The 15,004-nt window shown below is 50.5% G+C and overlaps 1 protein-coding gene across 1 annotated transcript in view; it reads right to left on the bottom strand.

Annotated features, from left to right (window-relative positions):
- Positions 1-6,835: 6,835 nt before the first annotated feature.
- The window catches only part of RNF123 (ring finger protein 123), a 107,366-nt gene continuing 99,197 nt past the window's right edge, over positions 6,836-15,004 (bottom strand). Inside the window, exons 36-38 of the mRNA XM_082265764.1 lie at positions 11,077-11,171; positions 7,974-8,059; positions 6,836-7,339 (exon numbers count right to left, since the gene is read on the bottom strand). Coding sequence (XP_082121890.1) covers positions 7,240-7,339; positions 7,974-8,059; positions 11,077-11,171 — 281 coding nt within the window. The 3' untranslated portion in view covers positions 6,836-7,239. The remainder of the gene's footprint in view (positions 7,340-7,973; positions 8,060-11,076; positions 11,172-15,004) is intronic.

Genomic DNA, 15,004 nt, shown 5'->3' with positions numbered 1-15,004 from the left:
GAGGCCCTGAGAAGTCCTGAGCAACCAGTGCCAAACTCGCCTGAGTTCAGTATGGGTGGGGTGCCCCCTGCCTGCACTCTCTATGGATGGGGAAATCTCTTTTCTGATCATAGTATGGGGTGGGGGGTGGTGCCTCTCCTGTACAAAGTATGGGGCAGAGAGGGTCTCTTTCCTGTACATAGTATTGGGGTGGTGGTGTCCAATGCTTGCACTTACTGGGGGGGGGGGGGGGGGGGGGTCTTGCTACTGTTTATAGTATGGAGGGTGGGGTGTCTCTGTCCTGTGCATTGTAGGGTGGGGGGTTGGGTGTCCCATACCAGCATTTAATATGGAGAAAAAGGTCTCTCTCCTGTACATAGTATGGGAGCAGGGTAATGTCTGTCCTGTACATAGTATAGTTGGAAGGGGGAGAGAATCTCTCTTTACATAATGAGGGGGTACGGATCTCTTTTTGGGAAGGGGCTCCCTTTCTCTAGATAGGTCAGCGACTGCCACTCTGTAGGAAGAGGGAGTCTCTCTCCTCCCTCCTGTTCCATGTGCGAGGTGTCTCTTTCTCTCCTGCTCTTGGTATGTGGGGGGGGGTCTCTCTTTCTATGTCTTAGTAGGTACGGTATGTGGAAGTAGGGGAGTTTCTCTCTCTTGCCGTTAGTAGGCTGTTGGGGAACTGGGGAATCTCCAGTTCCTCCTGCACTCAGTATGCAGAAGGAGAGGGTCTCCCTCTTGCCTGCACTCAGTATGCACAATTGTGCGATCGCAATCTCTCGCTCGCACTCAGTATGCAGTAGGGGGTCTTTTATTTCTCCTGTACTCAGTATGTGGTGGGGGGTCTCCCTTTCTTCTGTGCTTAGGAAGACCCCGCCCCACCTCATACTGAGTACAGGAAAAAGGAATACCCCGCCCCACCGCATACTGAGTGCAGGAGAAAGGGAGACCCCGCCCCACAGCATACTTTCTCCTGCGCTCAGTATGTGGTGGGGTGGGGTCTCCCTTTCTCCTGCACTCGGTATGCGGTGGGGTCTCTCTTTCTCCCTTTCTCAGTATGCGGTGGGGCGGGGGTCTCCCTTTCTCAGTATGTGGTCGGTTGGGGTTTCTCTTTCTCCTGTATTCAGTATGCGGTGGGGGTCTCCTTTTCTCCTGTATTCAGTATGCGGTGGGGTCTCCTTTTCTCCTGTATTCAGTATGCGGTGGGGGCCTCCCTTTCTCAGTATGCGGTGGGGCAGGGTCTCCCTTTCTCCTTCAAGTAGTGGGGTTATTGTGTCTCTCCCCCCTGCACTAAGTATGTGGGGGGTCTCACAGGTGCCTTATAACAGAGGAAATGAAGGTTATAATGGCAGACAATCCACCCTGATCTTCCTATTCACACCACCTTGTATATAATCACTGAAGGATTTCTCACTGGTTTGCACTGCTGATCCCTGGAGGGAGGGGGGTCCTCAGTTCCTTATAGGTATGCACTACTGGTCCCTGGAGGGGCCCCAATTCATGGCTGTAATCAGTGTTCACCAGATCTGCCAGCAGAGAGAGGGTTAATCATACTACAGACTGGGATTGTGTGCTCTCTCATTGGAAGAACTGCCTGGATTAGATCTTCCAAATGGTATTTTATTATCTAAAATTGTCACTGTGTCCGTCTCCATTAGTTGGGGTGCTGCGTCCGTCTCCATCAGTTGGGGGGTGCCGCGTCCGTCTCCATCAGTTGGGGTGCCGCGCCCAATATCCTGGAGGAAAACAGCAGAGAAGATTCCCCCAGAACAGCCGACCAGCCGGGCGTTTACTACTGCAAAGGGGATCATTGCCCCTTGTCTATGCTGGGAATGGATGTAGGAATACAAATATCACCCAGGTGAGAAGCCTTTAGCTGGAAGCTGCTACTTTCCCTTTGACTTGGATGGGGTGGAAAAAAAAAACTGTTCTGAGTTGGATTAAGTCTTTGCGTTGGCTCTACAACTCATGTCAATGAAGCTGATCTGCAGCCCCTACACTGCCAGAACGACCACTTCCATCTGAGGCTTCTCACACCTGTGAAGCTTCATATTGATAATTGTTTAGTTCATTTTAAGGATATTTCTTATATAAAATGTGACTTTTGTACCACTGATGGGGGGGCACAGGCAGCAGCATTTTCTTACAAGGACCTATTGGGGGGTAGCAGGGGGTCCGGGCAGTGCAACATCACATTGGACCCCATGATTTACTATAGAATGACTGAATGCAATACCCAAAGCTCTACTGCTGGTAATGCTAAAAACCGGTGCTCATGGCTGGGATTTCCATTCCCTCAGTACTTTTAACATTGATAGAGATGGGTCCTACATGGGTGAGAGATGGCAGAGGGTCCTATTGCACCATTCACACTGACTGCCTGATATTATCTACCCCAAGGGCAAAGAAAAGGCCACCATTATAAATCATGTTCATAGATATAAGCCAGCAGTGAACTACTCCAAGCATTGAAAGTCATATTGGCTACACAAGTAAATCCGCTAAAACAATTCCAACGCGTTTCGGCCACAGCAGCCAAAACATGTTAGCATTGTTTTACTAGATGTACTTATGTAGCCCATAAAAAGACTTTCAATGTTTGAGTTCACCGGAGTGCTGGCTTAGATCTATGAACATGATTTCTAATGGTGGCCTTTTCTTTGCCCCTTGGGGTAGATAATATCAGGCAGTCAGTGTGAATGGGGCAATAGGACCCTCTGCCATCTCTCACCTATGTATCATGTCTTCAGCTTCTCCAGGCTAGTCTGCTGGAACCCTGGCAACCTAAAAACCTGAGCACACAGCCATGGGCTCTGCTGAGTGAGCAGGCACCATAATTGGTGGCAGCTGGGGGTCCAGCAGGGCCTAATAAGAGGAGAGCAGCAGGAGGACCAGGGGGGAGGAGCGGGGCAACATTATATGAATGGATCATATATATATATATATATATATATATATATATATATATATATATATATATATATATAGGTGTATGTATGAAAAGTTTATTGAAGAAGGAGGCTCTGTCAGGCTGGTGGCACGGGGCCCCATTAGTTCTGGTTGTACACCCCTGTCAGTGGTACAGATGGTCCCAGCCCGCCTCACGGTCACCTTTTCTGGTCTGTATGTAAAGATGGGGAATAATATCGGGATTCATAAACTGAAATTATCATCAGTCTGTAAGATAATCGGCTGCTAGAGCCCAGGAGGGAAGATGGAGGATTAAGCGTTGGACTGATGAATTACATCCTCAATATTATTATAATTGCGCAAAGTGTTTTGTTCAAAATGGATCGATTTGGGATTTTTATCTTTTGATTTCTACAATATATGTAAAAGGAATATTTATATGTATAAAACAATCATTGAAAAGAATAATTGTATGTGTGTGTTTTTTTTTAAGTGGTTTCTGTATATTTGTATTGGGGGGGCAGTTATTATTCCTTTTTTACATTCTCAGGTCCTGCTTTCTGCTATACAGTGGCTGCACTTTACCGCTCCTCCCCCACCATATGTATCTATGAGTCAGCTGACTCACTAAAACAATGCTCTCCCTATGCGGCTGGTGTCTTATCTCTGCATATATAGAGTTAGTTTGCCTTTTCATGTAAAGGAATGTACTATACTTTCATATATTAAAGATGTAAACTATTCTGCAACACAAGTTCAGGGGAACAAAAAGAACAGACACTTGTGGTTGCATAAGTAATCCCGCACCACCCCCTGCTTCCCTTTCCCCCCCTACACAACCCCCTGCCTCCCTTCTCCCCCCTACACCACCCCCTGCTTCCCTTTCCCCCCCCTACACAACCCCCTGCCTCCCTTCTCCCCCCTACACCACCCCCTGCCTCCCTTCGCCTCCCTCCCCCCCCTACACAACCTCCTGCCTCCCTTTTCCTCCCTCTACACCACCCCCTGCCTCCCTTCCCCCCCCCCTCTACACCACTCCCTGTCTCCCTTTTCCCCCTTCACCACCACCTCCTGCCTCCCTTTTCCCTCCTTCACCACCCCCCCGCCTCCCTTTTCCCCTCCTTCACCACCCCCCGCCTCCCTTTTCCCCTCCTTCACCACCCCCCGCCTCCCTTTTTCCCCCTACACCACCCCCCTCTTCAGCTTGGTAGAACATCCTAAGAAAGCCATTTCTAGGGGTCTACAATAAAACCCACTTGGGGTAAAACGCAGTAACTGGGTGTGGCCACAGGCACTGACCACCAGCAAATCGGTCTGCTTGAATAAATGATGTGATGTCATCAGTGTGTGGCCTTCTTTGGTGGGGGAGGATGCTAAGTAGTGATGGGCTCCCCAGGCCTCATTCACTGCTGACCGGCGAGGCAGATTGGATTTCTTGACCAGGATGTTCCACATCTTGTCTGCAGTTACAGTTCTATTAAAGCGAGTCCCTGCCCGCTTTGTCCATCTTAATCCAGAATTTTTTGGCACATTTTGTCAGGCTGAATAGAGGAGGGGTTTAGGTGAAATCCTTCCACAGACTCTTAGTTGGAGCTCTGGATGTTGATGGGACATCCTCCCCACATTCTGGCTCTGTTCAGGGTTTCTGTCCTGCTGGAAGATGACTCTCACAGACTGAACCAGCCCTGTTTATGGCTCCACCCTTCTTGCCCTAAATCCTTACAATGAAAACCATCCCCACATTATGTAATTTTATTCCACCACCATGCTTCACAGTTGAGATGTGTTCTTAGGGTAGTGCAGATCTGCCTCTCCACCACACAATGTATTCTGTATCAAGACTAAAATGTTCACCTTCAGACTAAAGAACCCTTCCCCCTCCCCAGAGATCTGGGTGTTTCCCAGCAGTGGCTTCCTTCCCCTCAATATCCCATAATTCCTGGCTCTGGGCCGTGTCTATTGATAGCTCCTCCACCTTCAGTTGGGGGAGTCGCTGCAGCTCCTTCAAGGGTCACCATTAGCCTCTTGTTTGGTTCTATGATAAAATCCATCACCGAGTTATGTTGGGTGGCCTCACTGTAGTGTTCTATCCTTTCTCCAATAATGGGCGGAGCTCAGATGGATATTTGTTCACCTTTATTAAAAAATGATCTACGAAGATAAGAGACGTCTGTAGATAAACTGTGCAGCTCTGACTAAAGTTGGATGATGCCCTTGCTTGTAGGGGTAGGCCACTTATGTACCCAGGGGAGGCCTCGGCCATGGGGCATGGGGAAAATTGCCCCCCGGGCTGCTCTGACGTCCTTTAAAAAGGCTGCACTGCTTCTGCCACAGGCATGCCTAAAGGATTCCTGGTGAAGAGAAGTAAAAAGTCCCCACTGCTGACCTATTGAGTGCGGGATGAAGACAAGGACAGAGCGCAGACCTTACCCCAAGCTGTGTCTGAGCAGAGGCCGGTTCCATGCCCCACAGGAGACTCTCCTCCAGCCCCAACCGAGTTGTCCCAGCTCCCCCAACCGCCCCCTGCTGGCCAGGTTGAGAACCCAGATTCAGTGAGTAGAGAGTACCCGGAGCAGGGCTTCAGCTCGGAATGGGGGGAAGGAGGGAGAGAGAGGGGAGAGAGAGAGAGGAGGAGGTGGGGAGAGAGAGAGAGAGAGAGAAGAGGAGGAGGGGGGGAGAGAGAGAGAGAGAGGAGGGGGGGGAGAGAGAGAGAGAGGAGGGGGGGGAGAGAGAGAGAGGAGGGGGGGGGAGAGAGAGAGAGGAGGGGGGGGGAGAGAGAGAGAGGAGGGGGGGGAGAGAGAGGAGGAGGAGGGGGGGAGAGAGAGGAGGAGGAGGGGGGGGAGAGAGGAGGAGGAGGGGGGAGAGAGGAGGAGGAGGAGGGGGGGGAGAGAGAGAGGAGGAGGAGGGGGGGGGAGAGAGAGAGGAGGAGGGGGGGAGAGAGAGAGAGAGGAGGAGGGGGGGAGAGAGAGAGAGAGGAGGAGGGGGGGAGAGAGAGAGAGAGAGAGAGGAGGAGGGGGGGAGAGAGAGAGAGAGAGAGAGGAGGAGGGGGGGAGAGAGAGAGAGAGAGAGAGAGAGAGAGAGAGAGGAGGAGGGGGGGAGAGAGAGAGAGGAGGAGGGGGGGGAGAGAGAGAGAGAGGAGGGGGGGGAGAGAGAGAGAGAGAGAGAGAGAGGAGGAGGGGGGGGAAGAGAGGAGGAGGGGGGGGGAAGAGAGGAGGAGGGGGGGGGAAGAGAGGAGGAGGGGGGGGGAAGAGAGGAGGAGGGGGGGAAGAGAGGAGGAGGGGGGGAAGAGAGGAGGGGGGGGGAGAGAGGAGGAGGGGGGGGGAAGAGAGGAGGAGGGGGGAGAGAGGGGGGAAGAGAGAGAGGAGAGGGGAGAGAGAGGGGAAGGGCCTAGTCGCTGCACCATGGACCTCTGGCAACTTTTGGCCCAGGGGGGCAAGTACAAACCAGTCTGCCCCTGTATGTACCTCATGAAGCCTGACTAGAAAACTTCTGGATGTTACTGAGGGACACCTAGCGCTGTTACTGCTCAACTCCACCATCAGATGAGCGAGCTCCCAAATTCTGAGTGCAGAGCTACTGCGATTCCACCCACGATTCAAATCACCCGGGTGTGAAAGGAGCCTAAATGTAACAATTCTGATTGATTATCTATGTATCAAACCCTGCAAGCCTCTGGATACACTGCTTGGGGAAAATTATTGCCCATATTTGGCTTTACCTCAACTAAGAGTAAAGTCATAGGGGGTGAATTCTTATGCAACAAAATTGCTTTTTACTTCTATACGATATCAGCCATAATTTTGATCAATGACTGACAGGAGAAGGTAATATTACACAATGCAGAAAACCCCAAGGGGGTGAATACTTATGCAGAGGTCTGTACTTTCCCCAGCCGTTGGGTGCACCCCAAAGAGGAAATGAAAGTCTGAACACAGAATTTTTAGACGGATAAATAATTTAATACTCTGCTCTGTGACCACTCACAGATATAAATGATAAAAATGCATCTTGTAAACTCTGCTGCAGGAAAACAATCTCCCAGAATCCTCTGCTGCTCCGGGAGGCCTCAGCTACCCACCGCAGGCCAAGCAACCCGCAGAGGGTGCGTGGAGGCAGAATGGCCGGGCGCAGCAGCATAAAGGGTAATACAAGTACACACGACACACGCTGCTCCCCCCCCCCCCCCCCCCCAAACCTGCCACATGGAGCAGCCCGTCCAATCAGAAACCAGGGGAGCGCAGGAACTGCACATTTAAATAACATTTAAAAAATAAAGCTGTAAACTCATTAACCCCCTTGTGTGCTTGGGGAGGGGGGGGGATGTTGAAAGGCTCCGCAGGGGCGGGACTAGGTGGCCGGCGGCTTCTCGTAGTCCTCCACCCCAGTGATGGTGGCCTTACAGAAGAAGCAGTCCTTGTTATTCATCAGATGTTGATTGATGCATGCCCTGCGGGGGGGGAAAACAGGAACAGATACTTTAATGAGGTGCAGCGCGGAAACCAGGAAGGAAGGGGCGGAGTCCCAGGAAATCGGTGTGGGAAATGCATGTGTTGTGGGTCCACTTAGTCATTTATAATGGGCCCCATTGACTACAGTAATGTCACATGTGCACATGTGATTTTTAGCAGAACATAGAACATACAGGGGGTGATTTACTAAAACTGGAGAATGCTAAATCTGGTGCAGCGGTGTACGGTAACCAATCAGCTTCTAACTTCAGATTGTTTAATTAAGCTTTGATAATAAAACCTGGAAGCTGATTGGTTTCTATGCAGAGCTGCCCCTGATTTTGCACTTTCCAGTACACCAACCCCCTTGTGATATTAGTGACCAACCCCCAACCCTTCCCTGTCCCTTACAGTTCTCTCTGAAAATGCCTAGGCGCCTGGCTGTCACAGTGATCCTATCAATTCAAAGCTACCCCTGACCTGCATTTTTTCTTCAGGCCAAATATTAAAGCCACTGGATTGGCATGACAGCCAGGCAACTAGCATTTTAGAAGGAGCAATCAGCAGCAAACAGGCAGTTCAGGTTTCTGTGAAGGAAAGAACATGTGGGCAGGAGAGAACGGCAGTACTCACTTGCAGGACTTGTGGGAACAAGGGCGGAATATGGCGGAGATGGTGTGAGCGTAGCAGATGGGGCACAGGTCCTCCTCGCTGGTTGGCTGAATAAAAAACACAAATCACATCATAAATGGTGACTTAGGACACGTCTGTTTGCAGCGCTGCAGCGGCTTTGTATGTGTTTGGGGGGGGGGGGGGGGAGCTGTGCGGCTGGAAGGTGATGCAGGATATGAAGGAGCATTAATAATGCAGAGGGCTTCGGGCAGCTGCACTTCCCCTGCGAGGATCACATTCTCCTAACAAAACTATTTTTATGCCGATCTGCAGTAAACTGATCACTTCGTCAGCAGGAAAGGTCAGCAAGTCTCCGAGAGAGGAACGGCTGCCGCACAAAACCCCACCATTAGCAACGCCACAACACCACACTCAGCCACTGCACCCCAAGCTTCAGCTATGGCAACATCCTGCCATCAGCCACCACACCAAACCCATCCGCCATCAAATTTGACACACCATCATCCACTGCACCCCAACCTTCAGCTATGGCAACATCCTGCCATCAGCCATCAACTATGACACCCCACTCCACCATCATCCACTGCACCCCCAACCTTCAGCTATGGCAACATCCTGCCATCAGCCACCACACCAAACCTGTCCGCCATCAACAATGACACACCATCATCCACTGCACTCCAACCTTCAGCTATGGCAACATCCTGCCATCAGTCACCACACCAATCTCCAACATCAGCTATGATACCCCACTCCACCAACAGCCACTGCACCACACCTCGTCATCACCTGCCGTATTACCTCCCCCCATTAGCTAAGAGAGGAAACGCTGCCATCAGCCACCAGCTATGATACATCATAATCAGCCACCACACCAAACCCTGTCTACCATCAGCTATGACGCACCACCATCAGCCACTGCACCCCACCTCGCCATCACCTGCCTTTAGCTAAGACATGTCACCCTGCCATCAGCCACCACACCAAACCTCATCCACCACCAGCTATGACACACCGCCCACTATCATTCTCTGCACCACACCTCGTCATCACCTGCAGTACTACCTCTCAGCTGTAGCTAAGACAGAATACCCTGCCATCAGTCACGTCCGCCATCAGCTATGACACCGCCATCAGCCACCACACCAAAAACCCTGTCCACCATCAATTATGACACCCCACCATCATTCATTGCACCACACCTCATCATCACCTGCTGTACTACCTCTCCCGATTAGCGAAGACAGAAAAACCCTGCCATCAGCCACCACACCAAACCCTGTCCACCATCAACTATGACACACCATCATCAGCCACTGCACCACACCTCGTCATCACCTGCTATACTACCTCTCCCTTTTAGCGAAGACATGACACCCTGCCATCAGCCACCACCAGCTATGACACACCACCCACTATCATTCTCTCCACCACACCTCGTCATCACCTGCCGTACTACCTCTCGCCATTAGCTAAGACAGGATACCCTGCAATCAGTCACCACACCAAACCCTGTCCGCCATCAGCTATGACACCATCATCAGCCACTGAACCACAACTCGCCATCTCCTGCCCTTCTACCTCCCGCCATTAGCTAAGACATGACACCCTGCCATCAGCCACCACACCAAACCCCATCCGCCACCAGCTATAACACACCACCCACTATCATTCTCTGCACCACACCTCGTCATCACCTACCGTACTACCTCTCGGCATTAGCTAAGACAGGATACTCTGCCATCAGTCACCGCACCAAACCCCGTCCGCCATTAGCTATGACACACCATCATCAGCCACTGCACCACACCTCGCCATCACCAGCTATAACACACCACCCACTATCATTCTCTGCACCACACCTCGTCATCACCTGCCGTACTACCTCTCGCCATTAGCTAAGACAAGACACCCCACCATCAGCAACCACACCAAACCCCGTCCACCATGACACACCGCCATCAGCTATGACACACCGCCATCAGCCACTGCACCACACCTCACCATCATCTTCTGTACTACCTCCCCCCATTAGCTAAGACAGGATAACCTGCCATCAGCCACCACACCAAACCCCGTCTTCCATCATCTATGACACACCACCATTAGCCACTGCGCCACACATCGTCATCACCTGCCATACTACCTCCCCCCATTAGCTAAGACATGACACCCCACCATCAGCAACCACACCAAACCCTGTCTGCCATCAGCTATGTCACAACACCCTGCCATCAGCCATCACACCAAACTCCAACTTCAGCCAAGGGACACCACCCCACCATCGGCCACTGCACCACACCTTGTAATCTCCTAGTGTACTACCCCAGCCATTAGCTAAGACATGATACTCTGCCATCAGCGAACACACCAAACCCAGAATTAGCCACCGCACTACACCCCATCATTAGCCACTGCAAAACATTCCATCATCACCTGCCACACCACACCACCACCAGCTACAACATGACACCCTGCCATCAGCAATGGCACGCTGGCATCAGCCACCACACCACATGCTGCCATCAGCTACAGCACCACATCCTGCCACTGCATGTCACTCCGCCAACAGCCACCACGTGACAGCCCGTCATCCGCCACTGTACCACATCCCACCATCAGCTATGTCAACACCCTGCAATCAGACCAAATTCCAGCATCAGCCCTGGCACACTACCCCTCCAGCAGCCACTGAACCACACCTGGTCATAACCTGCGGTACTACCCCCCTGCCATCAGCTAAGTCATGACCCCCTACCACCAGCCAACACACTAAATCCCAGCATCAGCCACTGCATCATACCCCACCCACCACCAGCTATGATACAACACCTCATCATCAGACACTGCAAAACAACCCACCATGAGCTACAGCCTGACATCGTTGTCAACAACGGCATGCCGGCATCAGCCATCTTACCACACCCTGCTACTGCACTACATCCTGCCACTGTATGACACTCTGTCATCATCCATCCACCACGTGACACCCCATCGTCACCCACTGCACCACATCCCACCATCAGCCAACACACAACACCCTCTATCAGGGCTGCGATCTGGGACCTACACAGACCCCATACAAGGCTGAGATGACACTTACCTGAGTGGTGGCCGCTGCTTGTTTGGACTCCTCACTCAGATGCACCAACATCCGGCTCACCTTACTCAGCTCCTCGGCAGTGATGTAATCTGTGTCTGCATCGAGACAAAAATGACATTACAATTCCTAATTCCAGGCAACGTACAAAAATTCAACAAACGCTCAGAGACAGGAGAAGCCGTGAGATGATGGATTTAAACAAAGCCGATTAACACAAATGTGCTAAAAAATCTGCAGCTTATTAATTGGCAAGAATTGCAACTTTTTTTTCTTAAACTCTCACTAAATGAGTTGCTTCTGATTGATCCGCTCCCTCTAGATCACATTTCTCCCATTGTGGGTGGAGCAAGCAACAGCAATTTATGGCTGTAGTGGATTCTGAATGGTGATTTCCTTCACCCCTTGGAAAAATTGGATTTTTGTACTTACCGTAAAATCCATTTCTCTGAGTTCATCAATGGACACAGCGCTCCATAAATCATAACCACTGGGTTATATCGCCTCTTCCAGGAGTGGGACTAGGCAGAACAAAAAACACCTGGCTACGCCCATGGGCCGCCCTCAGCTGGTATATAACCCCCCTCTCTGCTCTAGGTAATCAGTTTAGTAGCACGCAGTATTAGAAGTATCAGAAGGCCATAGAGGGGTGGGGGCTGTGTCCGCCGATTAACTCAGAGAAATGGATTTTACGGTAAGTACAAAAATCCAATTTTCACTTTCGTTTATCAACGGACCCAGCACTCCATAAATCATAACTACTGGAACGTCCAAAAGCAGTGCCAAAAGAAAAATGAGGGGTGGGAAAAATAACCCAAGGCTAAATATAAGAGCCTTTAACCAGGACACAGGAGCCTTAACTTGGTCACAGGAGCCCAGTCTGAAAAATGAGTAAATAAAAACACTGTCAAGAGGGACCAGCCCCTCTTAAACAGCTCTAAAACTCTGCGGCCAAATAAAGCATCCGCAGATGCCAAAGTATCTACCTTATAGAATTTTGTGAAGGTATGCACGGACGACCAAGTGGCCAACTTGCAAACTTACCATATTTGTGCCCGACGTCGGAAGGCCCAAGAAGTACTCGGTGCCCGAGTAAAATGCGCCATGACAGGGAAAGGTGGAACCTGACCTTTAATGGAATAGGCCTGAGTCACCGTCTGCCTGATCCATCTGGAGATGGTAGCCGAAGAGGCGGCCAGCCCTTTCCTTGGTCCGCCTGTAACCACAAAAAGAGAGTCTGCCCTCCGAAAGGACTCGGTAGCTGCCGGATACACCTGAATCGCATGAAACCACATCCAAGGTATGCAAAGCAAATTCCCTGGGATAAGCAAGCTTGGGACACAAGGAAGGCAACACAATGTCCTCTATCAAATGGAAGTCAGAGACAACTTTGGGCAGGAATGATGTACAGGGACAAAGAACCACTTTATTCCTATAGACCACTAAATAGGGACTGCCATAGGATAATGCCGCCAATTCCCATACCCTTTGGGCCAAGGTAATATCCACCAAGAATGTCACCTTCTGGGATAACGTAGACAAGGGAATCTCTTGAAAATTTTCTCAAATGGAGATTTCTGGAGAACTGAAAGTACTAAAACTTAAATCCCATGGCGGCAAAGGAGGTGGAGCCACATGTTGAACCCCCTGAATGAAGGTACGAACTAAAAAGAGTGCATGGCTAGGGGTTGTTGAAAGAAGATTGCCAGGGCAGACATCTGGCCCCTGATGGTACTCAAGACCAACTTCTGATCAACACCCTGTTGAAGAAAGGTTAAGGAACCGAGCCACAGGAAAGGATTGAGGATGAGCACCAATCGACTCACACCAAGAAATGTACACTCTCGACATACAATGGTATATCTTGCTGGAAGAGGACTTCTTCGCCTTCACCATAGTGGACCCTGGAGGTTACCCGCGTCCACCCCAAAAAAATGTCAAAAGGGGAGAGGGGGGGACTCTACTTGCCCTTCCATGGTGTGGGTAATGCTCCAGAAAGAATCTTTGCGACCGAAGTAGGGGAGCTGTCGGCCAAGGGACCGCTGTGACTCAGACCCACACCTGGTCGTATGTGACCCTGAGAGACGTTTAACTCATGGGCCAGCCTCTCTCCGTGAGGCTATGTCGCGGCCGACCTAACGCGTAGCTGCGATCTGCATGTGCTCACTGGCTGGGCGGACCATTGGCTATAGTTTATCCAGCCTGTCGCCCTGCCCGGTAGTTAATTGTAGATCTCCCGAGAGAATAAAACAAAAAAGATGTAAGGAAGGAGAAAAGAACTGCTAGGACCCAGCCGGGAACCTAGGTCCTTACTCCTGACTAGACAAATTAAAACTGATTACCTAGAGCAGAGAGGGGGGTTATATATCAAGCTGAAGACGGCCCATGGGTGTAGCCAGGTGTTTTTTGTTCGGCCTAGTCCTACTCCTGGAGGAGGCAATATAACCGCCTAGTTATGATTTGGAGCGCTGTGTCCGTCGAAGAATGAAAGAAATGATGGCTTACTACATCCACTTTCCTGACCTCTCCATATATTCCTGTAGAGTCCCTCAGAGGGCGCCAGGTATTGTATTCTCGCTGCCTCTAATGGACTCTTCATAGGAAGAGATGGAGAACCGAGGCCGGTGCTAAAAGCAGTTCTGCTGAAAAAGTCAGATGTTCAGTCACTCAATAAAAGAAGGGGAGAGATCTCCCGGAAAAGGATCCCTGACAGTGCTGAATGTCAGGAGTCAGCCATCCCAAACAGAGAAATCAATTATGGGTGCAGCTTCTGCCAAAATTTGAAGAGTATGCAAATATAGTATACAACTTTCATAGAATTGATGTTTTTTAGTATTTTTAATATTGTGGAATAGGACATTATTATTATTACAACAACCAAATGACAATTCAGCCTCACTGCGGCATGAGGCCCCCCAACATGGCCGCCATCCAGTATTTTTCATAGGCAGTTGAATGGCGAGGTGGGAGGTTCTGGTTCCTCCATTTTATGGGTGTGTTGGCAGTTAAAGGGTTACAAGCGAGGAACAAACAAGGACGGCAGCGATGACAACCTCCAGGGAATTGTGTCCAATCTCTCCCACAGGTCATTTTTCTATCCAGAAATAGAGCTTTCTATAAATACTCGGCACATTAATAAAATATCCTGTTCTCTTCACACGATCCATCCTGTGCTACTGGGAATGGAGCGATGGATGACGGAGGAAGGGTACCACGTTGGCCAGGTGGTATGGGGGGGGGGGGGCACCGTGCCAGTGAAAGGCTTATTGAAGGGGTGTTATACTTGCCAGAAAATGGATGAGAGGGACAATGTGGCGGCTAGAAGATGGATGATTGGCTAACCATCCTCTGAGCACCCCCTCAATCATCTATCCTCTGGTCCCATTTCCAATCATCTATCCTCTGGCTCAATTTCCAACCATCTATCCTCTGGCTCAATTTCCAATCATCTATCCTCTGGCTCTTCTCAATCAGTCATCCTCTGGACACGACAATTCCCTATTATCCATCCCCAGGGCAAACCTCCAATCATCTGTCCTCTGGGCCCCCCAATAATCCATCCACTGAGCCCCCCAATTGATCATCCTCTGGGCACCCCCCCCCCCAATCATCCATCAAATAGGCACTACACCACCCTGTTATTCATCATTAGGGGATCCTCCCAATCATCACCCCTCTCGGCACCCCGCAAATCATCTATCCTCTGGGCAACACGTCTTTGGTTAACCATCCTCTGAACATCCCCAAAAAAGGCATGGTGCCCAGAGAATAGATGATTTGGGGGGTTGAAATGATTTATGATTGGAGGGGTGCCTAAAGGATGGATAACAGGAGGTATGGAGCACATTGGATGGATGAGTGTTGGGGGGGTTACCCTACCCTAATGGTTGATTGGGGGGCTCAGAGGATGAGTTATTGGGGGCCCAGAGGA

The sequence above is a fragment of the Pelophylax lessonae genome (genome assembly GCF_965119305.1).
Source record: "Pelophylax lessonae genome assembly, chromosome: 8".
In the NCBI taxonomy this organism is placed as follows: Eukaryota; Metazoa; Chordata; class Amphibia; order Anura; family Ranidae; genus Pelophylax; species Pelophylax lessonae.
Note: the sequence above shows the minus strand (reverse complement) of the source record. Positions and strands in the feature narration are given on the sequence as shown.